Below are 27753 nucleotides of genomic sequence, written 5' to 3'. Positions count from 1 at the left end.
GGCTATTACAGCCATATAAAAAAATATTTTGTTTAAGGCTTTCTTAACCGTTGGTAGTCCGTGACCATTCGCACTAGTGAAACAATTTTTTGAGGAGAGACCAGTCAATATTTAAAGGCTTTCATATTCTTGAATTTTTTTAAATTTGTCAAGAAAGAACTGCTACCATTTGATTTCTTTTCTTTACTTTTGTTCCCATACTTAGTTATTCTAGAAGTCATTTTCACCATTTCCAAGGTTCTGTACTTTGAAGCAAAAATGGTAGATCCAACAACCTCCAACCAACTTCTGAATATGGGCAAGAGAGAAGACAGTGGGTCATTGTTTCATCGGCTCCTTCACACTTAGGGCATGTTGAGCTCATTGACTAGATCCTGGTACGAAACTTATCTCTAATTGGCAGTCCTTGATGCATTACTTTTCATTTTAAGTTTTTAATTTTCAGTTGGCATTATAAAAAAGAACTCTGATGGAGGATAAAAGAATTTGAAGGCTAGAGTGTATCTTAAAGCGACAAAGTATGAGTCATTCTTTTCCTTTGTCCAGATAGCAATATCTTCTCCTTAGGTGATTGTTGTATCTAGAATTGCTTGAGCTACTGCTGGCATGAATAGTGTTATTACTATATCTTGATTCTGAGTACAATTAAAAAAATTTTCTCAGGGACCTATTTTGGATGTTGTGATTGAAACTAATTTTAATATGGGATTCATTTGTTTCATCCAATTGTCTTTTTTTATTCTAAGTTACCTGACACCAATACTCCATAGAATACCTTTCTCAATGACTTTGGTCCCATCATCCAATCCTAAGATGATTTGTTTCAAAGACCAAACCTTAAAAAATTTGAGTATCTATAATATTTATTTCAGTAAATTCAAGAATTCAATGAGTGTTGTCTCGTTAGTAACCTCCAGCCTTACTTATCCAACATTGTCAGGTTAAATGCTTTAAGATCTTTGAAATTTAGATTTCTTGATATTTCGATCTACAAGCCACCTTCCAACTAATCTACTGCAACTTTTTCTTTTAATTTTTTCGCCCCCATCAGAATTGCATGATTTCTATATGAATCTCTTTTAGTAAAATTTCTGGCAGCATGAAAAACTTAAGGTGTAAATTGGTACTGTTGTTGCAATTGCTTTAATCAGGATTTATTTACCCTATGATATCTCTTCCAATATTGTAGTTTTTGCAGTACCTTATCATTTATATAATTAAAAGCCTTTCTCTTAGATCTATTAACCACGGCTAGGAGAGTAAGGTACCTATTTTGACAACCAATATATGGGACAGATAAGAGTCTTGCAACCTGGTCTCAAATATTAGCTTGGGTATTCTACTAAAAAAACTGAATATTTATCAAAATTCACCATTGGGCCACTAATCTCCTTATAATTATGTAGCACACCCAATAAATTTTGACAGTCCTTCACTGTTTCTTTGCTAAACAAGATTGAGTCATTCGCAAAGAAAACATGAGTGATGTTAGGGCATTTAAGATTCATCCTCAAAGTCTCCTTTCTCTTTTATGAAAAAAATGGGACAATCTCTCTTCACAGAACAAAAATAGATAGAAAAAAAAGTGAGTTTCCTTCACACAATCCTCTACATGGTCTGAAGTAACTGAGTTTCCATTCAACTCTGTCATACGCTCTGCTCATATCAAGTTTTAGAGCTAGCTCATGTTCACTATACTTCTCATTCTTCAAAAATGCATAAACTCATATGCTATCAAAATATTATCGCTGATGAGCATACTTTTATGAAGGCGCTCTAAGTGTCACTAATATTCCTGTTCATAACATATTACAGTTTGTGCACTAGAATTTTAGATATTATTTTGTAAAATACACTACTGAGACTAATAAGCCTAACTTATTTCACATAACTAGCATTTCAAACTTTGGAATAAGATAAGACATATATGTGTATGATTAAATGTTTTCAACAATTTACCTCTTGAGAGAAAATTCTTTGTTGTACATATCACATCCTTTTGAATGAGATCCTAATAAAATGGAAAATGATTAGATATCTTTTTCTAACATCGGTCTAGCAAGGGTTCGGTTGGTATTATCATCAATTTTATTAGGGATGTCTTGGATTTCCTATGTAGGGTCTTTAGGATTGGAGGAGGTGAATGGTTTCACAAAATAGTCCTCTGCCATAAGAACTGTACCTGGATGGTCCATGCGTGGCTACATTCTCAGCTTTATTTACTAGCTCTTGAATTTTATTCCTCTTGCACCTTGACTGAAACTTAGAGTAAAAAAACTTTAGTATTTTTGTGATCTCAATTCAGCCCCTATACTTTGGATTTCTCCTTCCAAAATCTGTTCTCCTGCTCCAGATTTTCTTTTAGTTTGGCTTCTAGTAATCTGATTTAAATACTATCTACTTTTCCTCCTTTTTCTTTTTCATCTTTTAGCTTTTATTGTAGATTCTGAATTTGATTTCTAGAGTTGTTGTTATTTTAGCCACTCTATTAGCATGTGTCTACACTTTTTTTATTTTGCAGCCAATTTAAACATAAGGGAGCCAGTCATGTCTAAATTCCAAGTTTGTTTGATAATGATTGAAACCTCCTCTCTATCACATCATTGCTCTTGGAATCTAAATCTTCATTTTTACTTTTCACTTTCTCTTTCGGATTTGATAATGATCGGGCAATGTTTAAGACTTCAGATTTTCGGAAATTAAATAATAAATTATTTATGATTTATTTATTTATTCGAGAATATATTTTTAGAGATTTTTATATTAATTGAGTACTTTCTTATTATTGATTTAAAACTTTAGTGATTGAAAAAATAATAAGAATTTTATATGCTTTAAATTTGAATAATTAGATTTTGAACTTTATTTTATAATTTAAAGAAAATTAATTTGATTATCTCTAATTATTAAATTAGAGTATTTATTTGAAAATAAATTTTTATGTCGATAATTAAATAGTATTTTTATAAATATTATTATCGGGTTAAAAATTGGTTTTTAATTACTCTGTTATCTCTAATTTTATTAAAATTACCAAACTACCTTTATACCAAATTTTTACCGAAATCCTAATTTTCACTACATTCAAACACACACATCCCCCTTTACCCAAACCCTAGCTGCCTATCCCCCATCTTCAACACACACACACTAACGAGAAGTGAGGAGAGAGCAGAGGAAGAGAGAAAGAGATACGATAGAGGGAAGAGAGGAGCCGCGCGGCCACCGCACCCCCATCGCGCCTACCTCACCGCCGCATCCTGTTGTTGCTGCCATCTTCGTGTGACCCAGAGGGAGTGACATAGGAGAGCCGTGCAAGAGAAGGAGCTGACACCGCAGAAAAAATGCGATGGGGGGTAGGACGCCTTTTGCCAATGATCCGCCATCGCCACTGCCGGAAGGAACCCTCACTGTCGCCGTCGTTGTTGGCCAGTGGAGAGAAAGGACACTTTGATGGTGGTGGACGAAACTGGATTTGCTGTTGTCATTGCTGCTACTGGGGCCAGCCACTGTCGCCGCCACTGCTCGCTGCTCTGGGCCACACCGCCGTTTCTGTGGCCGCTAGGAGCGTGGCTGTGACCGCCGGAAGTAGGAGCCGCTGTTACTCCGATCTTTGGTTCTTCTCTAAGTACAGTGAATTTTTTTGCCCCAAAACCTTTATCATTGTTTTTCTGTTATAAGTTATTAAGTTTTACGCGACGTTAATATCTCAGGGTTGAGTTTTGATTCTTGTATGCTATGTTTGATGAACGGTTGCTGCTGCAAGGATGGACTGAGTTAACGCCGATGTTGTGAATTAAGGGTTTTAAGGAATTGTTACAAGTCGATATTAATGCAAAAAATGTATTTTTATAATTTTCGTAAGTCTTATGGATTGAATTGAATTATTTTGGATGACTCTAATAATTTGTTTGATTGAATTATTGATTGGCTGTGGTGGCTAGAAATTATGATTTTTATGTTGATGTTTGTTTAAATTGTGATTTTCTGGAACTGGTTTGATTTTGCTGGTAATAAATTAAGATTTAAAAATGATTTGAAAAGAGTTTGAGAAATGGTTTGGTTGGAACCCGAGAAGGGTGGCAAGGTCTGAGTTTTAAGGGAGGTGTTGCGATAATTTTTATGAGAATTTTGGAATTTTTATTTTGGTTAATTGGGATTGAAGACTTATTTTATTTAATTTTGATTTATTTAAGAAAAGAATGAATTTATGTTTGAGTTTAAATTATTGAGAAAAGACTTATGTTTTGAGTTTGATTAAGATATTATATTTGGAGGAATTTTAGTGAATTTCAAAAGTGATTGGTTTTGATTGAATAATTTTATTTTGTGACGTTTTGGAAAAGTTGAAGAATTCAAATTTTGATTTAGCAAAACGGGACGATCTCCGAGCTTTTGGGAATGTTTTAAATTTTAAGAATGAAACTGAAATTGGTTTTGATTTAAATAATTTGGTTTTGAAATTGGTTCGGAATTTTTGGTTTATATAATTTGGTTATAGTTTAAATGATTTGATTTTGGTTTAATTTTATTTTGATTGATTCAAACTGAGAAGTTATGATTTTAAGGATTTTTAATGAATTTAAGAAAATGAGATTGGTTGTCGCTACCCTAAAGTTTAGAGGCCTTGTCAAGGAGTTTAACTAATAAATGATTTTCTTTTGTCTTTTGAAAGAAGAATTGGTTTTAAATGAAATTGTTTTAAAGGTTTTAGAAAATATCACAAAGAGGTGGTATTGGTTTTAAAGAAAAAAGAGAATTGAGATTTGAATTACCTGGGTAAGACGCAAGAACTGTAGTTTGCCCCACTTGCTCTGAATCAAGATTTTAAAAGATTGTGGTTTTGAATGTGAGCTTTGACCTGGTAAGGATCGTGGCGGTGTATCGCTTGTCCAGTGTCGCAATGTGGTAGGGATCGTGGTGGTTTACTGCCCACGAGTTTTCCAATTGAAAATCTTATGAAGATCGTGGTGGTTGTAACACCCTAATATTCAAATCCTTATACTCGAATTATAAGTCAATGATAATAAGGTAGTACGACTCTTAAGGTAGATTTATAATATAATATACATATATATATATATATATATATATATAATTGAAAGGAAGTATTAAACGAGAAGATTGAAAAGGAGTAAAATAAAATCATGAATCAGGAACACTCACATATCGATGAAAAGGAAGGTTAAAGCGCGTTCGGAAAGGGATATTAAGTAAAACATTAAGGAATAACAGAATAAAGACAATATATATATATATATATATATATATATATATATATATATATATATATATATATATATATATATATATATAATAGCCACTGGTCGCAACCTACGAAGTTCAGACTGTCTAGGATATAGAAATAAAATCAGTAGACAACAGTGTTTTCCCTATCACTCTCAAAAGATACATTAAAGCCTCTATAGGCAAGTTCCAAAAGAAATAAATACATACATATGAGCTTTTTAAAATAAGTGCGTAGAGATTCTAAACAAAATATAAACAAAAGTTCAATAAGCTTCGCAATCTCTCAGATGAACCACAGCTCACTGCTGAGCTTCAGGACCTGCATCTAAAAAACAAGAGATATATACGGAATAAGAACCCCCGACCCATGGGTTCTCAGTACCGTAAAAGTGCCAAATAGATACTACATAAGGTAACACGAACTCACTAAACAATCTTAAACTCCATACCTCATCATATCCATCTTAAGTTCTTATTAATCCATATTTAGGCAACTATCATAAGGGGGCATAAATCTAATTCAACATTTCTCATATTTCCACCACTCTCCAATAGAAAAAATCTTAAACTAGAACCAGCCCTCAGATAATTCGACTTAGTAACCCTATCTCATCACAACAACTTTCTGCTTGTAGCAAGTGGAATCACTCTACTGTATCAACTCAGGATGTTCAAATCATCTCATTCAATATTTACCTTTATTATTCAACCATTTTGTCATTCCATCTCAATAAGGACAGCCATCAGCGTCAACTGACACAGCATGAGGGACCTCTCAGTTATGTAGACACAAGCAATGCAAACAAGGAATACACAAGTAGATTCAAGTAAGGCAAGTAGCACTTAATTATGTAAGATATACAATTAGACAAACGATACAATTAAGCAAACGCAAACAAATTAAACATATGAAAATGATTAAACACTACTTCCATCCCTCCTAAAATTAGATCAGCTTCATTATAGGGTAGAATTTGGTTTTGTGGGTAAGTTTCGCTTGGTATTGGAAAATTGGGATTATCACTACAAAAAGAAACATTTAAAACTGTCAAAATTATCATAAGACGAATTCTGACGGTATAAATAATGCCAATAAATGGTTGCTGGTAAATTTTTGAATTCCAAGGCTAATTACTGTTGCAAACGTTGCAGAATGCCCATTTTGGTGTGTCAGAAAAAATCTGATAATAACATTGGCACTATTTTTATTTTTTCGCGCCCAAAGTATCGTAAAAAAATTTCTCTCAGTAATTTCGACGGTAATATATTTAATAAAATTTAATTTAAAAAGAAAATGAAAAATGCTGTCGGATTTATCTGTCGCAAAATCCGGATGCAAAGGGTGACTGATAGTCATAAGAGGGTTAGTCACCCGCCCTCTACCCCAACCACGAGGACAACTTCTGACACTGCCTCTGCTGGACATGTCTAGTTTAAATAAATAATTAAAATAGTTAAAAGAATCATAATCTAAATGCAATATGTAATACATAGAATGATTATCCTATATATAAGTCTAACATATAACATGCAATATAATATAAGGTTCTGTGTTGAACACAAAAGCAACAAATTGATCGATCCCCTCAAAGAATTCAGGTTTCATTCCCCTTGTTGTTTTTTATCCCTGTCGTACATCCACAAGCGATGACTTGAAATCATTTTGCCACAAATAACCTAGAATTTCAAACAACAACACAACGTAATTTTTTTTTTTATAAAAAATTTTGGTAGAGTTTTTTCTTAATTTAGGGACCTCCACAAAAAAATCTCAGTTTCCATAAACAATTACAAGTATGTATCAAAACAAATAACCAACACCTCCTTGTTAAATTTTTTAAAAATTTTGACAGAGTTTTGGCTATACTTAGCAACCTCCATCAAATGTAATTTTTAGCTTTTACCAACCAAACATGACTTGTAACAATTTTAACAAAAATTTGACAGAATTTTTCTTTAATTTAGAGATCTCTACCAAAAAAATTGTCAATTTTCAAAGTTTAAACAATTGTAAAGGTTCTTAATAGCCTATAAAAAGGGAAGATTAAACCACTTTTTATCTTTTAAAACTTGAACACCAAAGACAGTCTGAAACTTTGTTACTGCTATTTTTGAGTTAGCGATTATGCAGGAAAAAATTTATTTTATCTTAGAACAAACAGAATAAAATAGAGCAGAGAATAGTAGCTTACACCACCATGTATCCTAATTTAACTACCTTGTATAATGTGGCCTACACCCAGTCTCCACTACAACTGTAGTAGAATTTTCACTATCTTTTTCAAGATTACAAACACCAATTTCTTAGGATTCTTCCTAATCCTATCTATGAATTGAACACACAAGCTTCTAACTAATCTTGTTTCGGTTAGGCTCTCAACCTAGACTCTCAACACTAAGTGCTCACCTAACTTAGCAAGGGAAACCTCTTAGGATCATGAAACAAAACAAAAAATATATCAAAAGATATTGACATATTTAATACTTTTTCTCCAAGTTCAACTCTCTTTGCCTTTTCTCTCATATGGATTTCTCAAATACCTCATATAATGCCTTTTACTATGAGAAATCAAAGAAAGATAATCTGAAAAAAGAAAATATTTAATAAAGCAATATGAAGGAGAATATATGAATAGCTTGAAAGCTATGAAAAAATCATATTTTCAGTTCTTGCTCTTCAATCCTTGGCTGATTACTCCTTTTATTGAAGGGTAATACTTCCAAAGCTTGAAGCTATCTGTTCCGAGGGTTACCTGAAACAGGGAGGTCAATCTCGGAGGAGATCTTCAGATCTAGACTGAGCTGCCGGGCCCAACTTGTGGGAGCTCAAGACGTTGATGGTCCTCGATCATCGGAGGGGGTGGTACCTACAAGAGACTCCGATGCTTAAGTCAGTACAAGCTTTAGGTAGGTTTTTAGTAGAATTGGAGTATGAGTTATACGTGGGTGCTCCATTGTATTTATAGTAGTGCCTTGATGATCTTCCTTTGAAATAAGTTGGTTATTGTATCTTATCTTTTGGGGAAGAGATCTTTATCTTTTGTCCAACCGCTCTCTGGTAGTGGTGGTTCCTTCGCTTTGGGCCTTCTTGGGCCTCTGAGGCGTTTGTCTGAGCTCTTTGCGAAGAGGTCGATGATGGGCCAACCTTTCATGAGGTCGGTCCCTTTGTCATCCTCCGACTCGGCCTTAGTACTCGGACCGGTGTATGAACACTGTCTTTGGAGACAACTTCTGTACCACAAGGACGATGTATAGCTTGTCTTCTTCTCCTAGAATCAAAGTAGAAATGCAGAGGTAGTGGAGGTACAAAATTATAGAGGAATAACACAGCGTCATCAAAGGATCATGCTCGGAAAGAGTGCTTGTCTTCTTTCCTTGTTTGCTGCTTTTTCTTCCTTTTTGTGGAGGTCATTTGATCTTATTGTACTGCTTGAATCAGAACCATTTGATTCTTGCTTTGGCTATAAGTTGTGATCTTTTTTCCTCCAACCATTAAATAAAAATTGATTTACAATAAACTATAAATCAATCCTAATTACTCTAAACTAATTTAAACCTTAAACCCTATTAAAATTTAACCAAATCTAACAAAATTATTATGTTAATATCCTATACCAAACTTGATAAAAAAAATTAAACTCTAATTACTCTATACTAATTTAATTAACCTATATTAAACTAACATATTAGCCTAATGTACAAATTAAATTAAGGGTTAAGTATGATTTTGGTCTATAAGGTATAAGCCGAAAATTATTTTTGTCCCGAACCTTTTTTTTCATACAAAATTGTTTCTAATGTTCAACGTAGTTTTAAAATCGTCTTTCGGACCAAAATACCCTTCTCTTCTTCTTTTTCTTCTTCTTCATCACAACATCTCTTCTTCTTTATCACATCATCTCTTCTTCTTCTTCTTCTTCTTCACAACATTTTTTTGAAATAAAAAAAGAAAAAAATCTGAGAGATTGAGAAAAGAGGGAGAATGCAGGGAAGAGAAAGAGAGAGAGAATGCACAAGCTCACTGGAACCCCCGCGCTGCCGCCGTTGCCTCTGTGCTCCAAAATTGCCGCTAAAGAAGGGACAAAGAGGAGATCTGAAACCGTTCGTGGAGGAGAAGCACGTCCATGAGCGGACGTGGTAGAGACGGCATCATGGAGAAGACAAAGTTGTTGTCGCTGCTGCTCCTCGCTGTCATCGCTGTTCCTTGCTATCGCTGCTGTTCCACGCTCGTCGCCACTGTTTAAGTTTTATTTCTTTAGTTTCTTTTATTTTTGCTTCTGATTCTATTATTGTTGTTGCTGATGCTGTGATGAAGAAGAAGAAGAGATGTTGTTGTTGTTGTTGTTCTTGAATTTGAATATTGTGTTGTTGTTGAATATTATATGTTGTTGTTGTTGGTGCTCCATTAATGGCTTCATTGTGGTTTTCTTGCCTCTATTAATGGCTTCTTTATTCTTTTTTTAAAATTTTTTAATTTTTTGTTAGGGGTAATTTAGTCCAAAATTTTAAAATTTAGGTCAAAAGGACTATTTATAAACTACTTTGAACCTTAGGAACGATTTTGTTTGCAAAAAAAGGTTGGGAGCGAAAAACATTTTCGGCCTATACCTTAGGGACCAAAATCTTACTTAACCTTTAAACTAACAATAACGAATTGAAATAAACAATAAGTACTCTAATCAATCTGAATTACTCTAAAGCCTAAATAAACTCTAACTAAACACTAATCACTCTAAGTTACTATAAACCTTAAATAAATCCTAACTAAACATTATATTAATAACTATAAATTATTTCAACAATAAACTCTAATCAACCCTAGTTAAATCATAATCAATCATAATCTAACAAAATTAATATATTAATATCCTAAACCCTAAACTCAACCTAATCTAACAAAATTAATCTAACCTAAACTTAGATTTTTGAAAATAAATAAATAAATAAATAAAAGTCAAAAGCTTACCCTGAGAGAAAAGCGTGGAAGCAACAGTGACGGCGGCACCTCTCCGCGGTGTGCCTCTCTGCAGTGATAGCAGTAGCAGTGGAAGCAGCGGCAGCGACAACAGCAACTAAAAGAGGTTGAACATGATCTTCCCTCATGCAGCACTAACTCACGATGGTAGAGAAGGGGACAGTGGCAGTGGCAGTGACGGTGGTGGCAACAACCATAATGGCGGCGATAATGAAGGCTAATGGTGGTGAGAGAAGAGAGTGAACTCACGCAACACCCACTTACGATGGCATAGAAAGGGGCAGTGACGTGGTAATGACGATGGCCACGATGGATGTCACTGGCAACGACAATAGAGGCCGGTTGCAGTGGTGGTTAGAGAAGAAAAAAGAGAGGGGAAAGACGCAGAAAGGAGGGAGGGGTGCGAATTCGATTTTAGGTTAGATTTACCGTCGGATTTTCCATCAAAAATATCTGACAGTAACATTGGTTTCTTTAAGGAAAATGATACATTTTGAAAATTTAATTACCGTCGGATTTATCCAATGCAAATTCCGACGGTAGGCACACCATTTTAATTCAAATTCGCGCCGACAATGTTAATAGTTCGACGAAACTACCACGCTTACCATTAGTGTATGAAAGTAATGCTAACAGTTTGACAGTAACTATCACGTCAAGAGTTTTTCAACGAATTTCCTATAGTGTATGAAGGTTTGGATAATTAGGTTGAGGTTGAGTGTTTGAGGTTGTAGGTTGGGTTGGTTGATTTTCAGTTTAGAGAAAGAAAATTCAGAGAAACTTTTTGAGTAAGCTATCTAGTGTAGGTTTGTGATGTAGTTGTGTAGATTCATTTTCCTTCCTTCGCAGATTTGGGTTCGAATTTCTTTTTTTGATCCTCCACTCTCCAAACTATCTGCTGGACCTTAAGCTCATTACTCCACTTCTCTTCTACCTCATGTTGCATCGCTGATTTCTTCAAAAATACGATATTATAGATTCATGCCCGATATGCTCACAAAAATAACAGTAAGTGCCTAATTTTTCTACTTCAATAGTTTTTCAAAAACATATTTATCCAAACTAGAGACTTTGATGGACTGCTTTAGTGTGTTACTTACATCCAGAATAACCCTTATCTTGATAATTATACCCTCCCTCCTCCTCATCGAAAAATGATCAACCTCCAAAGCCTCCCCCAATCTCTACCTTGTCGTCCTCTTTGCTGCAGATTTTTTGTTTTGCAAAATTCTTGCATTCTCCGCATTTGGATCTAAATTGGGTCTCAAAGTAAAATATTCTTCCTCTACTGTCATGCTTGGATTCCACCATTTTCCAATAGATCATGAATTGTTTGAAAAGTCATGAATAACCACTTTCCACCCTAATCACATCAAATTCTTTGGCAAGAAAGAATAGAAATATATTTTGTCTGTTTGTCTTGACTTTAAATCCTTCATGATGTTCCAAATTGCACTAAAAGCTCCTTCCATTGTTTTTTGCTAAACCCCCTATCCACCATCAACATTTTCAATATATATATATATATTACGTGGGTAACCTAAAGTGAATGGATTGGGCTTGTGAGATTGGCCCAAGCGTTGAGTGGATGGGGGTGGTACCTGCAAAGACACTCTGATGCCTAAGTTAGCATAGGGGTAAGCAGGTTTTAAAGAGTATTAGAACTTAGAGATACCTAAGGGGTGTCAGTGTATTTATAGTGATGAACCAATAACCACTGTTGGAGTAGTTCCACCTTTTAAGGTGGATAACCGTCCCTTTATCTTAGGAAAGTTGAGATATGGCTCCTGGAAGTGGGTTGAGAGATTTTAAGGGCAGTTACTTATTTGAATAAGTGTTATCTGCCAGCTATCCTTTGACCCCGACTTCTTTGGAGTGGAGTCTGCATTCAATCCGACCTCTTTATAAGGAGGTCGGTTGATAGCAAAGGCCAATCTTTGGATTGGGCCTTTTTGGTTTATTTGGACCTGGGCCTTATTGTTGGGCCAGAGTATGAACAGTTCCCCTACTCGAGTCCAATCTTTTGTTTCATGAGTTGGATTCGAGTATATGAACTCGGGCTTGTAGCCGATGTGTCATAGAAACCGACGTGATTTTTAAAACGGACGTGATTCAAATTTCTCAACAGTCGCGTCTAATCAAATGCCGTGTCTGTTATGGGTTTTGTATTTACACGTGGGAGCAGTTACATTGGCAACGGCGCGTTTCTTTAATGACTGCGTCAAGTTTACCATTTTGCCCATGGCATGTTTATAAATACTTTTTCCTCTCTTTTCTCTATCTTCTTTCGTTTTCTGAAATCTCTTACCTTCAATCCTCAAAGAGAAAGCCTTTTAGCCTTCTTCCTTGGAGTACTGCGTTCGCTGTTGCCGGCTCGTTCTTGCTTCGAAGATTAGTCTTTTCTTTCTCTTCTTTATTTGAATGCTTTGTTTTGCACATTTAGAGGAGTTTTTGCGTGTTTGTAGTAAGTCTGTTGGTTGGTCTAGTGACTCTATTCCTTTGAGGGATTGTTTTGGCCTTTTAGAGACCCTATTTTTGATCCTTTTCCGTTTTCCTCTGTAGGTTTCGTCGCCTTTTCTCCTATTTTTTTTACCGAAAAAGATGACTTCTCACGTTTCTGAGTGGGTAAACGATACTGTTCTTGGGGAGGAACCCTTAGTAGACACAGACTACATCACCGACCTCTGCACCCACCACAGGATCTGTGACTCTGATGATGATGAGCCCAAGTACGAGTTGATTGCCCCGGGTCCTGAAGACCGGGCTTGTTTTGGGAAGGCTGCCGATGCTGACCCTCATTTCTTTTTTATGTATGACTGCCTTTTTACCCGTCTAGGGGTCCTTCTGCCTTTTTTCGACTACGAACTAAGCGTGCTATGTCATTGCCGAGTTGCTCCTACCCAGCTTCACCCCAACTCTTGGAGTTTCATGAAAATTTATCAGCTTGTTAGTCGAGAGCTGGATTTTCCAACCTCTTTAAGGATCTTTTTCTATCTTTTTCATATGACCTAGCCCTTTAGTGGGCAAAATAACAAGCAACAGTGGATTTCTTTCCAGGCCATTCAAGGCCGGAAAGTTTTTTCTATGTTTGACGAATCTTTTCATGATTTCAAGAATTTCTTTTTCAAAGACCAAACTATAGAGGGTTACCATCCCTTTTTCCTTGATGAGAACTCCAACCCCCGATTTCCTCTTTATTGGCTAGAGGCCTCTCTAGTGGAGAAATATAGCCTGGAAGATTTGGATGAGGTAGAGGAGACTATCGTGGGGTTTTTCCGAGATGCCTGGGGAAGGGCCCCCTATTTGGACACTAAGAAATTTCTGTTGGGATCTCCGAGCTTTGTGCGGACCCAATTAGGTAGCTTTCGTTTTTTTTTTTTTTTTTTTTGGTAGCTTCCGACTTGTAGTCTTCCAAATTGTAGCCTTCCGACTTGTAGTTCTAACTCTTTGTTTTCTTCTTTTCAGAGATGGTGAAGAAAGGTTCCAGCGCCTCCTACCAAAAGGTTCAGGATGCCAAGAGAAGGTCGCGGGAAAGGATTGATGCCGCAAGGGCTGCCGGCACTCTTCCACCTCATCCTCCTCGTGATCTGGGGACATCTTCTCGTCCCATTATGGTAACTTCTGCTTCTGCCTCTTCTCTTCCTCCTCCCATTCTTCAAGCCCGAGTTTCTCCTGAACCTGAGAAAAAGAAGCATAAGACCTCGGGGTCTGGCTCTTCTTCTAGGAATTTTGATGGTCCCCAATTCGTTCAGAATCACATCTTTCCCCATACTCAAATTAATATGGATGATGCTTTCGTTCAAAACCATCTTAATATCCTGGTTCAGGGGAGTGTTTGGGCTACTGGGGTATGTACAAAACTTCTTGATATTTTTTAGAAGACCCTCCTTAGCTCTTTGGGTTCTACCAAAAAAGTTGAAGTGTTAGAGGGGAGGATTTTCCTTTATCAAGAGGAAGAGAAGAGGCTCCAAGAGCAAGTTGCTGGGTTGAAGGAAGAGAGGTCCCGACTTTAGGATCGGGAGAAGAAGTTGATGGCTCAGTGTGCCATGGCAGAGGGCCTTAAGGAGAAGGCAGAAAAGAATTATGTCCGAGTCTTTTCCGAGAACATTGATCTCCAACGGGAGCTGGAGAAAGGTCTGGAGGCTTATCAAGATTTGGAGGACTCTCTGGCAGAGAGCTCGGAGGAGGCCTGGAGAATTTTCAAAGAGCAGGTCGGAGTTATTGCTCCTGGCCTGGATCATTCCCCTCTTGATCCTGATAAGATTGTTGTGGATGGGACTATTGTTTCTCCTCCCCGACCTGAGACGGATTCTGAGCTAAAGACCCGTGGGCAAAGACTTATGGAATCTCCTCTTCGTGAGGATCAACTGGAGGGATCTCAGCCGACGTCTTTAGATGTTCCGACCCCTGCTGCCGAAGAGACTGCTCCGTCCTCCCCTGCTGCTGATCCGACCTCTCTTCCTACTGGTGACTATTAATTTTTTTTTCTTTTTCTAATTGATTTGAGCTATTTGGGACCCGGCTTGTGGGCCCCTTGTTGAACAATTTTATTTGTTGTTTTTGTGGTGGTTTGTTATTGACTTTTCTGGCCTTTTATGGCCGTTAACAAAAAAGTTTAACTTGCCCTTTTTTGGATAAGGGCTTTTAAGAAATATCCTGTGCGTGCATGCTTTCTACAATTTGCTAGGTTTTTATTAAGAAACCTCTTTTGATCTTTTTGCTTTTTGAAAACACCTTTTATCTTGGCAGGCTGTGCTTTATCTAAGTTACTTGATTTTTCAAAGACTTGAGACAGCTTCTGCCTTTGATTTTTGATTGGTTTTCTCGTCTCTTTTTGTATTCCTTGTACTCAATTTTCACTTATTGAGTTTCTGTAAATTAGGTTATTTTTGCGATGCATTTCTATTTTCTCGGTTTCTCTGACTAAGTAGTCATTTTTAAGTTTTGAAATTCCGAGTTACTATGATCGACCGTGTAACCTCTTTACACCGACTTATACCTCGTCGTTTTATCCTGCTGACCACGTAGGTCGGGCATGGGATTTTCACGTTTTATCGAGTTTAAGTTGGTGCGTTTCGTAGAATAATGATAACAACTAATGGAATTTATAAACAGATGTAGTAAAAAGATCTTTATTCATTTGATAAAGGTACTCTTTTGCTACTAGGGGAGTCTTCAAGACTCTTCCCTAGCCTCCACTTTGATGCCTCGTTAAAACCCGCTTCAGGAAAACCCTTCTTTTGGAAAAAAAAAATAATGAATTTGGGAAAAAGAGTACACCAGGGAGTGGAGTTTGCTTTTTAACTATAGTACATTTTCATATTACAAGCATGCTACGACCTTGGTAGCTCGGTACCGTTCAAGTCAGTTACCTTGTAGTATCTTTTTCGTAAGACTTCACTTATCTTATATGGCCCTTTCCAATTAGCAGCAAGCTTTCCTTCTCCTGATTTGTTGATTCCGATGTCATTTCTGATCAAGGCGAAGTCTTCTGGGATGAAGCTTCTTCGAATGACTTTCTTGTTGTATCTGTTTGTCATTCTTTGCTTTAACGCTGCTTCTCTTACCCGGGATTGTTCTCGGACTTCAAGGAGTAGCTCGAGCTCCTCTTTGTTCCCCTCTATGTTGCCAACCTCGTCGTAGAAGCTCACCCTTATACTTTGTTCGTTGATTTCGGCTGGTATCATGGCCTCTATGCCATAAGCAAGTCGGAAGGGTGTTTCTCCTGTGGCAGACTAAGGTGTAGTCCGATAAGTCCATAGCACTTGAGGGAGTTCTTCAGCCCATGCTCCCTTCGCATCTTGCAACCGTTTTTTCAACCCAGCCAGTATGACTTTGTTAGCTGCTTCAGCTTGCCCGTTTGCTTGAAGGTGCTCTACCGAGGTGAACTGATGCTTGATCTTCATACTGGCTACTAGGTTTCTGAAGGAGGAGTCGGTGAACTGAGTTCCATTATTAGTAGTAATGGAGTGAGGGACTCCATACCTTGTGATAATATTTTTGTAGAGGAATCTCCGACTTCGTGAAGTAGTCTACTCCCACTATTGGATATTTTACTTGTCCAGGCGATTGGGGTCCAATCCCCATTTTGCAAAAGGCCATGGAGAAGTTATGCTAATGAGCTCCTCAGGGGAGCAATGTGGAAGTTTGCATGCATTTGGCATGGCTGACACTTCTTTACGAATTTGGTGGCATCTTTCTACAAGGTCGGCCAGTAGAACCCGGCTCGTATGACTTTCCTAGCCAAAGACCTTGCTCCGAGATGGTTCCCACAGATACCATTATGGACCTCTTCTAAGACTTCTATTGTCCTTGAGGTCGGGACGCACTTTAACAATGGTGTGGATATACCTCTTTTATAGAGGATATTTTTTACTAAAGTGTAGTTTTGTGCTTCCCTTCGAATTTTTTTGGCCTCTTTTTCCTCTTTTGGTAGGATGTCGAATTTCATGTATTCGATTAGTGGGTTCATCCATCCGAGGTCCAATCTGGATACTTCAAGGACGTCTTGTCTCCCTTCTGTTTTTGTAACTAAGGGTTCTTGGAGAGTTTCTTGTATCAGACTTCTATTATTCCCTCCTGGCTTGGTACTTGCTAGTTTGGAGAGTGCATGTGCTCTGCTGTTGAGATCCCGAGTTATGTGCTTGACCTCGGTCTCTGCAAAACGCCTAAGGTGCTCCAAGGTTTTGTCTAAGTACCTCTTCATGTTGGGGTCTTTAGCCTAATATTCTCCATTTATTTGGGAGGTTACCACCTGAGAGTCGCTGAACACAACTACTTTGGTTGCTCCGACTTCCTCGGCCAATTTTAACCCTGCAATCAAGGTTTCATTTTCTGCCTGATTGTTAGAAGCTGGAAATTCGAATTTGAAGGAGACTTCTACTTGGGTTCCCTCTTGGTTAACTAATATTATGCATGTACCTCTTCCGACTTTGTTAGAGGATCCATCCACGTATAACTCCCACGTAGTGGAGGCTTCCTCTTGATCTCCTACATATTCTGCCACGAAGTCGGTGAGGCATTGAGCTTTAATTGTCGTCCGAGTTTCGTACTTAAGGTCGAATTCGGATAGCTCTATGACCCACTGAACTATTCTACCCGCAATATCCATTTTTTGAAGGATTTGCTTCATGGGCTGGTTTGTTCGAACTCTTATTGTGTGTGCTTGAAAATAAGACCGTAACCTTCGAGAGGCTACGATTAAGGCATACGCAAACTTTTCAAGTTTTTGATACCTTAACTCAGGGCTTTGTAGAGCTTTACTGGTGAAGTACACAGGATCCTGTCGGACCTCGTCTTCCCGTATTAGAGCTGATGTTACAGCTTTGTCGGCTACGGACAAATACAGGACGAGTTTTTCCGTAAATTTAGGTCGGGTCAGAATGGGAGATTGGCTTAAAAACCTTTTGAACTCCTGGAATGCTTCTTCACACTCAGAAGTCCATTCGAACTAGCATCCTTTTTTTAGTAGAGAGAAGAGTGGTAGGGATCTTAACGCTAATCTTGCCAAGAACCTGGAGAGGGCTGCAAGTCGGCCATTCACCTGCTGGACCTTCCTTAAGCAAGTCGAGCTTTTCATTTCTAGGACTGCTTTGCACTTGTCGGGGTTGGCTTCAATCCCCCTTTGTGTAAGGATAAATCCCAATGGTGTTGAAGACTTGCAAGAGATCAGTTAAGAGGTCGGCCTCCTCCTTGGTTTTTACTAACATGTCGTCTACATAGACTTCCATTACACTCCCAAGGTGAGGTGCGAACACCTTATTCATCAGCCTTTGATATGTGGCTCCTGTATTTTTTAACCCAAAAGACATAACCACATAGTAATAGTTTGCTCTTGGCGTGATGAAAGATGTTTTCTCTCAATCCGGCTTATACATCGGGATTTGATTGTATCCATATGCGTCCATGAACGATAAGTATTGATACCCCGAGCTGCAGTCTACTAAGGTATCAATATTTGGAAGTGGATATGGGTCTTTAGGGCACGCCTTGTTCAAATCGGTATAATCGACGCACATCCTCCACTTGCCATTTTGTTTTTTGACTAGCACCACATTTGCCAGCAACGCCGGATACTTAACCTCTTTGATGAAGGCAGCTTCTAGGAGGGCTTGTACTTGCTCTTCCACTACTTGGGCCCATCCAGATCCGAGCTTTCGTCTTCTTTGCTGAACAGGTCGCGATCCCAGGTACACTGACAGTCTATGCGACATGAGCTCGGGATCTATTCCCGGCATGTCGGAGGCTTTCCCGGCGAAGAGGTCGAAATTTTCTTGTAGGAGCCTTATGAGCTTCTGCTTCAGTTCTTCTTTCAGGTTGGCTCCTATATTGGTATATTTTCCTTCCTCTTCTCCAATCTGTACCTCCTAAATTTTCCCCCAGGGTTGTGGTCGCAATTCTTCTTTAGCCTGGCTCCTCCGAGCTCAATTGTGTGCACCTCCTTGCCCTTTCTTCTCAGGTTCAGGCTTTCATTGTAACATTTTCTTGCCAACTTCTGGTATCCCCTAATGGTTGCAATTCCCTCTGGTGTTGGGAATTTCATGCAAAGGTGGGGTGGACACCACTGCTCCGAGCCGATTTAGGGTTGTTCTGCCTATTAGAGCATTGTAGGCTGAACCCACATCGACGACTATGAAGTCGATGCTTAGAGTTTTGGTCTTCACCCTTTTTCCAAAGGTTGTGTGTAGGGGTATGAATCCTAGTGGCTTTATTGGTGTATCCCCCAGCCCATATAGGGTATCGGGGTAAGCTCTTAACTCCGCTTCATCCAGTCCCAGTTTGTCAAACGCTGGTTTGAACAGGATATCGGCCGAGCTTCCCTGATCCACCAGGGTCCTGTGTAATGGGCATTAGCAAGGATCATGGTTATCACTACTAGATCGTCATGTCCAGGAATGATGCCTTGCCCATCTTCTTTAGTGAAAGAGATGGTTGGAAGGTCGGAAGCTTCACCCCCGACCTGGTAGACTTCCTTAAGGTGTCTTTTGCGAGATGACTTTGTGAGACCACCTCCAGCAAACCCTCCTGAGATCATGTGTATATATCTTTCCGGGGTCTATGGTGGTGGGTCTCTTTGGTCTTCGTCATCTCGCTTTCTCTTGCCATGATGCTCTGACCTTTCCATGAGATATCTGTCAAGCCGACCTTCTCTGGCCAGCTTTTCTATCACATTTTTTAGGTCGTAAAAATCATTTGTTGAGTGACCATATATTTTATGGTACTCACAGTAGTCACTACGACTTTTCCCCTTTTGTTTTTGATGGGTCTAGGGGGAGATAGTCTTTCAGTATGACAAATTTTTCTGTAGACATCAACTAGGGAAACTCGTAGAGGAGTGTAGGAGTGATACCTCCTGGGCCTTTCAGGGCCGACTTCCTCTTTTTTCCTGGGTTCTCTTTCCTTCTCTTTTGATGAGTGAGAAAGCCCAGGTCGCCAGTTTGGCTCTCGCAGCCTGGCATTTTCCTCCATGTTGATGTACTTTTCAGCTCTCTCCTGTACATCACTCAGGGAGGTCGGATGCCTTTTTGAGATGGATTGGGAGAAGGGGCCTTCTTGGAGTCCATTTACTAGGCCCATAATTACTGCCTCTGTGGGCAGGTCTTGAATTTCTAAATATGCTTTATTGAATCTTTCCATGTAATCTCTCAAGGGTTCTCCGATCTCTTGTTTTACTCCCAAAAGACTCGGTGCGTGCTTTACTTTGTCCTTCTGGATGGAGAATCGCATAAGGAACTTCCGCGAGAGGTCGTCGAAGCTGGTGACCGACCTTGGGGGGAGGCTATCGAACCACTTCATCGCTGCTTTGGTTAGGGTTGTCGGAAAAACCTTGCAGCGAGTAGCATCAAAAGCGTCGGCTAGATACATCCGACTTTTAAAATTGCTTAAGTGATGCTTTGGGTTAGTAGTTCCGTCATAGAGGTCCATTTCAGGGCTTTTGAAATTCCTTGAAACTTTTGCCCTCATTATTCCTCACTGAACGGATCCTCTCCTCCCAAGGGAGAATCTTCTCGGTCACTGCGAGGGTTTTGACCTCGGAGAGCGGACTCAAGTCTTAGGAGATTTTCTTCAAGCTCCTTTCGTCGTTCGATCGCATTTTTCAAATTTCTCTCTGCCTCTCGCTGTCATTCCAGCTCTTGTTCTAGCTGTTCCAGCCGTTCCTGGTGGCCATGGAACAATCCCATGAAATCAGTTGCATGGGGTTGTCCTTCTTTGCCTGATTCATGTCCATTAGAGGAGTTCCCTTTTGGGTCCTTTACCCTTGAAGTGCCTTCTTTGTGCTGGTTAGTCATCCCTTGGTGAGTGACTATTGCTCTGTCGTTATTACCAGTGTCCTAATTCTCTTGCTCAGAATCGGATGCTGTGTTTCCGTCCTCGTTGAAATCATCCGCCATCATCAATTGATTTCCAGGTCCCTGACAACGGCGTCAATGTTACATGGGTAACCTGAAGTGAATGGATTGGGCTTGTGAGATTGGCCCAAGCATTGAGTGGAGGTGGTATCCGACTTGGTTCACGTCTGGGAGCTGCCGTCCGACTTGTGCGTATGAAGGAATGGGGGGTGGTACCTGCAAAGACACTCCGATGCCTAAGTCAGCATAGGGGTAAGCAGGTTTTAGAGAGTATTGGAATTTGGAGATACCTGAGGGGTGTGAGTGTATTTATAGTGGTGAACCAATAACCACCGCTTGAGTAGTTCCACCTTTTAAGGTGGATAACCGTCCCTTTATCTTAGGGAAGTTGAAATATGGCTCCTAAAAGTGGGTTGAGAGATTTTAGGGGCAGTTACTTATTTAAATAAGTGTTATCTGCCAACTATCTTTCGACCCCGACCTCTTTGGAGTGGAGTCTGCATTCAGTCCGATCTCTTTATAAGGAGGTCGGTTGATAGCAAAGGCCAATCTTTGGATTGGACCTTTTTGGTTTATTTGGACCTAAATCTTAGTGTAGAGTTAGGATATGAACAATATATAATAAAGAAAATGTAATTACAACGCACATAGAAATTTTTTAGTCGAGTACTCGAGTTACATCTATATATGTGTTATTCAACTAAAATTTTATATGTTTTCTTTTGTATTATTAAACTACAAATCAACACAATTTAAAATAATTTATGTGTTCTTCAACTAAAATTTTTAGATTTGTCTTTTGTATCAATTAACTTAAAAATTTGTATAATTTAAAATAATTTCTGTAGTTTTTACGAAATATATATATATATATATATATATATATATATATATATATATATTATTTTTGTAAATGTAAAACTGATTTGTTTGAATAAAACTTTTTATTTTTTAAGAAAAATATAGAAAAAAATATAAATAATTTTATACCTATAATAAAATACGAAAATAAAATAAGAGTTAAAAGGAAGAACTAAAACTGAAAAAAATAATTAAAAAAAAAAGAAAAAAATAAAGACGAAACAAGGGAATAAGAAGAAGGAAAAACAACATCATTATCAGCGGAGGAAAAAAAGTGGATAATTTTAGGTATACATTTGTGTAGATTATTTTTACTGTATCAATAAATTCACTTAGTTACTATTTAAAAAAAACGGTGAATTTTATTCTGTCTTTTTTATAATAAAGAGTAAATTATTACAGTAATTATTGATAAATTATTCTTTTATTAGAACTCTAAAATTTATATTATTTTCTTTTTCTTTTTAATTAATGCTATGTTTTTTTTTTTGAAATTTGATAATAGTATCATTTTCATTGTATCCACTAAATATATTTTTTTTCCAATTTTAAAATCTTAATTTCTTTCAAATTCAATCACAATTTTCATTCAGTTAGGTTAGGATTTTGAATTTATTCTTAAGCTTTCAATCTCCAATTTCAACGAGTACATCCATCAATTTTTCAGCTCTCTCTTTCCTAAGATTTTTTTCCTAATATTTTTCTTAAAATTCAGCCGAATCAATAATGGTACTTCCCTTCAGGTAACCAACCCGATAATCTTGTATAACTATATAATAAAAATAAACTAAAATATTAGTTAGTCATAAAAACAATGAGACAATAATTACCATCTTAGAGTTTTTATTAGGGTAAAGTACTAAATTAGTCCCCTATGTTTTGGCGTAATTCTGTTTTAGTCCTTAAGGTTTAAAGTGTTCTATTTGAATCCAAAAAAGTTTTATTTAGCATCAATTTAGTCCCACAGTGAGGTCAAAGTTAAATAATAAACCGTTGATGCATCAATACATTTATTTATCATTCTCTTTAGTTCTATAGAAAATATTTTATTTATATTATAAGAAAAATAATAAATAAATATATTGATGCATCCACGGTTGATTTTGTGCCTCTGGAGCTTGTACTTGTTCTTCAGATTATCGATTTTATTCTTATACTGTTGTTATGTAGGACATTTTGTTAATTATTTAACTTTAACCTCACTGTGGGACTAAATTGATGCTAAATGAAACTTTTTTGGATTCAAATAGGACACTTCAAATCTTAAGAACTAAAACAGAATTATATCCAAACATAAGGAACAATTTAATACTTTACCCTTTTTATTATCTGAATAATGAAGAATGATTGAAAGATAATTTAAGAGTAATTAAAGATAAAAAAAATTAAAATATTTTGATGTCCTCTTTCACACACCAATTATCAATTTACCATCATTTTTAACTAATATATCATAAATTCTTATTAGTTTTCAGCTCTCTCATTTTTAAGATTTTCTTCCGGTCATATTAGAGATAGCAATTAGATTTGACGATCTCATTCGAATCTTGAAACTCTAATTAAAAGATAATTTATCAATAATTATTATATATATCACAAGAAATAATTTATCTTTTATTTTAAAAAAGACATAGTAAAATTCACCATAAAAAAATTGTTTATCTAACGTTTTACTAAAATGACAATCATAGCTCTTTATTAATCATAGTAATTAGTTTTCATAAAAAAAAAATGACAATCATAGCTTCACACAGGAAAGAAATGAAAGTGCAACTTTGACTTTGAATTGCAGTGTGATGCACACGAATAAAATATTATGGACACGTGAAGAACCTCTTACAAGTAACAATCTAACCGGGCACATCATTTCGTCTACGATCGTGGGAACATAAAGTGACGAGCAAGCTAAAACATTAATGCCTAATTGTTTGGTGTAATCATGATTAGAATGGAGGCAATTGTTGAAATCATTTAAGGTATAAATATTGTTTATCTTTGTTTGTTTAGGTATAATAATGTGGCCAAGAGGTGCTGAACTATACGTCTACGATATCTTGGAGAAGAAAAATTCAAAACCATTATAACTTACGCTAGTATTTTTGTTATGAACTACAAGAATACCAATCCTGAAAGAAATAAAAAGCTGAAGTAGTTTAGAAAATAAAATTAATTGTACTAAAGTTATTTTATTTATTTATTCATGATCAATTATTACATTATTAGAGTTTAGTTAACATATAAAATAGATGTTAAAGTTACTGATAAAAAATATTCTTATGAAAAAATATACAAAATTTACATTTTTAATATATTTATTATGTATTTATTAAAATATTAACAGCTTTTACTAATAATAACCTAATATTTGTCTTTAGATTATATATTTTGCTAAACTCTACATTATACAATAGTCAAACACTCTAAAATATTCTTTTAGTAATAATACATTATCTTTTCTAAAAGACATTAATCCTATAACTCCTAATACTCTGTTATATAATTTTTCTAGCCACAACATTACTATCTCCTTGACATTAACCTTGCCTCAAGGTTATAAAAAGAAAATTAAGAAACACCTAAAAACTATTAACCCTAATTAGCAATTAGCATAATTCCATTCTTTTTCTTTTCTTTTTATTTTATTCTATCATGAATTTTCAGAAAAAAATATGCCACCAGATCCCAGATCCAAAACTTGTGTGTGCAAAAATCATGTTGGGATTTTCCCATGAGAATTGGCAGCCACAACTCCTCCTTAATAATTTGGTATTTTCATTAGAATTACACAGAATTCTAATAAAACTATAAAAGTATTAAATTATTATGAAGTACAAAGAATGCTAGTTCTGAAAAAGAAATTAAAGGTTAAAACTAATTATACTTAATTATTTTTTATATCAATACAGAACTCAAATAATACTCTAAAATATTTTACTAATAAGGTCTTTTATCTATTCTAAAAATATTAATTTTATAACTCTTAAAGTCCTAATATTCTGTTTTATAATTCTTCAATTTTCTTGATGATTTATTGTGACATTGATGGGTTTTTAGATGTCGCCATTGCTTACAATAGTAGTTATACCCCTACCTAAAACATCATTGTATGTAGTAGCTTTTTGGTTTGATTTGATTTTAGATGGAGGAGTATACATGAGGTGATTAATTGTGCACAAACTTAAACTCGGTCCCCAAGTGAAACAAAGCCATAAAAGTGGCGCTAAGCCGCTAACTCACAAGTCACAACAGTACAACACAGATAAAGGATTGCGATGTCTCCAGATTTTTTAGATTTTTTTTAGGGGGTCAAAACAAACACACAGTGACCACACTTTTTCCCCTTTTATTGAGGTGCACGTAATCGAATGTATGCGCACAAAATATGAAGTCCAAAAGGACTGCCTCGTTACACTTGTCCTACAAATTGCTCAAGGGTCGGTGCTTAGAACATCAAATATTCTTTATTATTTTCCGATATTTATTGCAACCTATGTGAATTGGATGGAACTTTAAAATGAACGGCTTGAGTTTTTTTAAACCATAATAATTACATATTTAGGAACAAAGTGTTAGTAAAAAATAAATAAATTCTGAGCTTTGTAGTAAAAACTTGCTTTACGGGACATATCGAGGATGGCATATTGATAAGGGAGTGAATTTCGATTAATAAAGACTCGTCGAAAAAAATGAAGTAATCGAAGAAATGAAGAATTTGATAAGTGAAGCTAATTAATGACCGTTATCCACGTCGTACAAAAGAGCGAGAATGGTTACTCAAAAATTAATGCACGTGAGAGTTATATATATTTGAATTTGATTGGTCGAAAACTCTTATAAATAGGTGAATGTTTGAAGAAAAAATAGTTGGAATTCGTTTTCAGAAAATACTCTCATACACTCACATTTCCAACGATTTTCTGAGTCTGCAAAGAATTTTTTTTCTGTAGAATTTCTTCCATGTCTTTTAAATTTCATTTAAATTCCTTATAATCTTTATTTTCATGCAAATATATTTTCTGAGCAAATTTACTCTTTGTATTTTCCTTTAAGATTCATCATTTTGTATTTAACTTCAAAGTCCTTCAATTTTGTCAAAGGTGGTTTACTGCTTTCTTTAAATTCAATGTTATTCCTTTCAATTCCAGTCATTTTACTTTCAAATTTATTTTGCTTTTCTTTCAATTTTTTTTTGTTGTTTTGTTCAATTGAAAGAACTTTTGATGCATTTTTGAAAACTAGTAGTCACAAGAGGAGTAGGTTTCACTCCCAGATCATTAGATATCAAACCACTTAGATTTGCTAAAAATCGGTAAAACAAATTGGCACATCTGGTGGAACAATTTTAAAAATTATGTCAAAAAGTATTTTATAATAATCTAGTGCATGAAACTTAGAAGTGGCAAGATTATTCAAATGATAGAAGAAGTTTCTAACGCTAATATGGAATCATTTGCAAATGATAATGTTGCTATAGTTGCACCAATTCCAACGGAGATACCGTAGTCGCATGCTAAAAGTAGTACAATTGAGGAGAATGTAACAGTTACTAATCCCTCAGTTGAGAATAGTGGGCAAAATCAACGCTCACGAATTGCTGTGACGCAACCGCCAGTAACTGCTGATTGGCCTCCTTACTTCCTTCAGGTTATACTCCACCAATAGGTGGGTATGTTCCACCAAATAGATTTAGAAATTCATCAAGTTTTAGTGGTAATCCAGTGCCTCCATTATATGCTGAATTTTTCTGAAATTATCAATTGGGTTCTACATCGAATGCTTCTAGTTCGACGGCTGCTTTTCGACAACATGTTGATGAAAGTCATCACGATCTAGTCAATTTATTGACCCAGAAGATGACTACAATTTGAACCCTATGATGGCTGATCACGAATCAAAATTTGAGCGCTTTGCTAGGCAAGTGAAAAGAATTTCTTGAATTGTTGATTATGATCAAAGAGATCAAAATTTGTATATGAATCAGGAGGATGGGATAAATATGCCCAAAAATATGGGAAGTGATATGCATTTTGAAAGCAATACTCCTCGAGTTGTTCGATGAGATCAAAATGCGGATGAATTGTTGGCTCGGATGAGAGTCAATTAGCGTGGTAAAAGATACCAGGTTACTAGGATTGTTGAAGATGTACTTAATAGGGTTGGATTCTATGTGGGTTTTATGAATCAACCATATTTGTCTCTGCTTTTTTTGCTACTGTACAAGCAGCAGAAGTGTCTAGGAGAGTGAAAAATTCCAAAATAATAACAAAGTTTGCGGGAGAAATTAGTGAATCGATCACTGAGTATATTGCTTGATATATGGTTGAGTTGGAAAACTTAGCGAATGATGAAAATTTAAAGATGAAGTTTTTCCTTCTTCTTTAATAAAGAACGCATTCACTTGGTTTTCTAATCTTAGGCCTAATTCGATTGGAACTTAGGCACAACTAGAGAATGCTTTTCATTCTTAATTTTTTAGTGGAGAGTTGAATGTGACCATCATTGACTTAGTGGTTTTGAAATGTGAGGATGGAGAATCAATTGATGACTTTATGATTCATTTTAAAAATGTTCGAAGTCAATGTTATGTATCTCTTCTTGAAAGTGAGGTAGTTAAAATAGCCACCATGGGTTTAGGCTTTTATATGCGTCGAAAATTGCTTAATGTTCATATACCTGACTTGGCTCATTTGGGAGAAAGAAAAAATTAAAAATGAGAAAAGGTTGAAAAGTAAGGATTTTTCTCAAAAAGAAAAGGTTTCATACATCAAGATGCAATCCTTAAGTGAGGAGTCTAATTTTGAGTTTCCTGAAGTTGATTTGGCTGAATAAAAGAAAGGCCACTTTATGTATACTCTTTGCTTAAGAAAATTGCAAATGTTGATAGATCCAATGATACAAAACAAAAGAGTGAAAAAAAAATATAGTTTCGATATTTCAAAATTTGATCAAATATTTGATGTGTTACTTAAAGATAAACAATTAGTTTTGCCTGAAGGCAAAATATTGCTTTCGATAAAAGATTTAAAGGGAAAATCCTATTGCAAATTTCATCAAGCAACTAGCCGTTCAACTAATAATTGTGTCTGTTTCATGGACTTGATTCAAGAGGAAATTATGGAAGGGAGATTGAAGTTTGATGATGGCAAAAAGGACATGAAGGTCGATTCTGATCCCATCGATGCTGGCATAAATTTTGCGGAGCCCTTTTTAGGGGGTTGGTGCATAAAATTGTGATCTCTAGTAATGGCTCCAAAAACTTGGTGCTCTAATCTCAATTCATAATTTGTCACAACTTCGATGCAACTAACCAGCAAATGC

At 36.3% G+C, this 27753-nt stretch overlaps 1 protein-coding gene across 6 annotated transcripts; it reads left to right on the top strand.

The window, feature by feature from the left end:
• The first annotated feature begins 58 nt into the window (after positions 1-58).
• LOC112758507 (uncharacterized) lies at positions 59-23601 on the top strand. 6 transcript variants are annotated; one of them, XR_011874034.1, is made up of 2 exons: positions 59-377; positions 23228-23601. XR_011874034.1 is itself a non-coding variant. In XM_025807204.2 (2 exons), exon 2 carries the CDS (start codon positions 14257-14259, stop codon positions 14701-14703), a length of 447 nt encoding a protein of 148 aa, XP_025662989.1. In that variant the 5' UTR covers positions 61-377; positions 13691-14256; the 3' UTR covers positions 14704-15910. The 6 variants fall into 6 exon arrangements, 1 of the variants encoding a protein (XP_025662989.1); XR_003179658.3 differs by lacking the exon at positions 23228-23601 and adding an exon at positions 2522-3855; XR_011874035.1 differs by lacking the exon at positions 23228-23601 and adding an exon at positions 2120-3855.
• Positions 23602-27753: the final 4152 nt, after the last annotated feature.

Source organism: Arachis hypogaea, chromosome 16, assembly GCF_003086295.3.
Source record: "Arachis hypogaea cultivar Tifrunner chromosome 16, arahy.Tifrunner.gnm2.J5K5, whole genome shotgun sequence".
Lineage (NCBI taxonomy): Eukaryota > Viridiplantae > Streptophyta > Magnoliopsida > Fabales > Fabaceae > Arachis > Arachis hypogaea.
The sequence above is the reverse complement of the archived record's forward strand: the minus strand, read 5'-3'. Positions and strand labels throughout refer to the sequence as shown.

What these genes read in the sequence shown, in the direction of transcription:
- LOC112758507 (XM_025807204.2), top strand. Translation starts at nt 14,257, where the DNA reads ATGGCTCAGTGTGCCATGGCAGAGGGCCTTAAGGAGAAGGCAGAAAAG.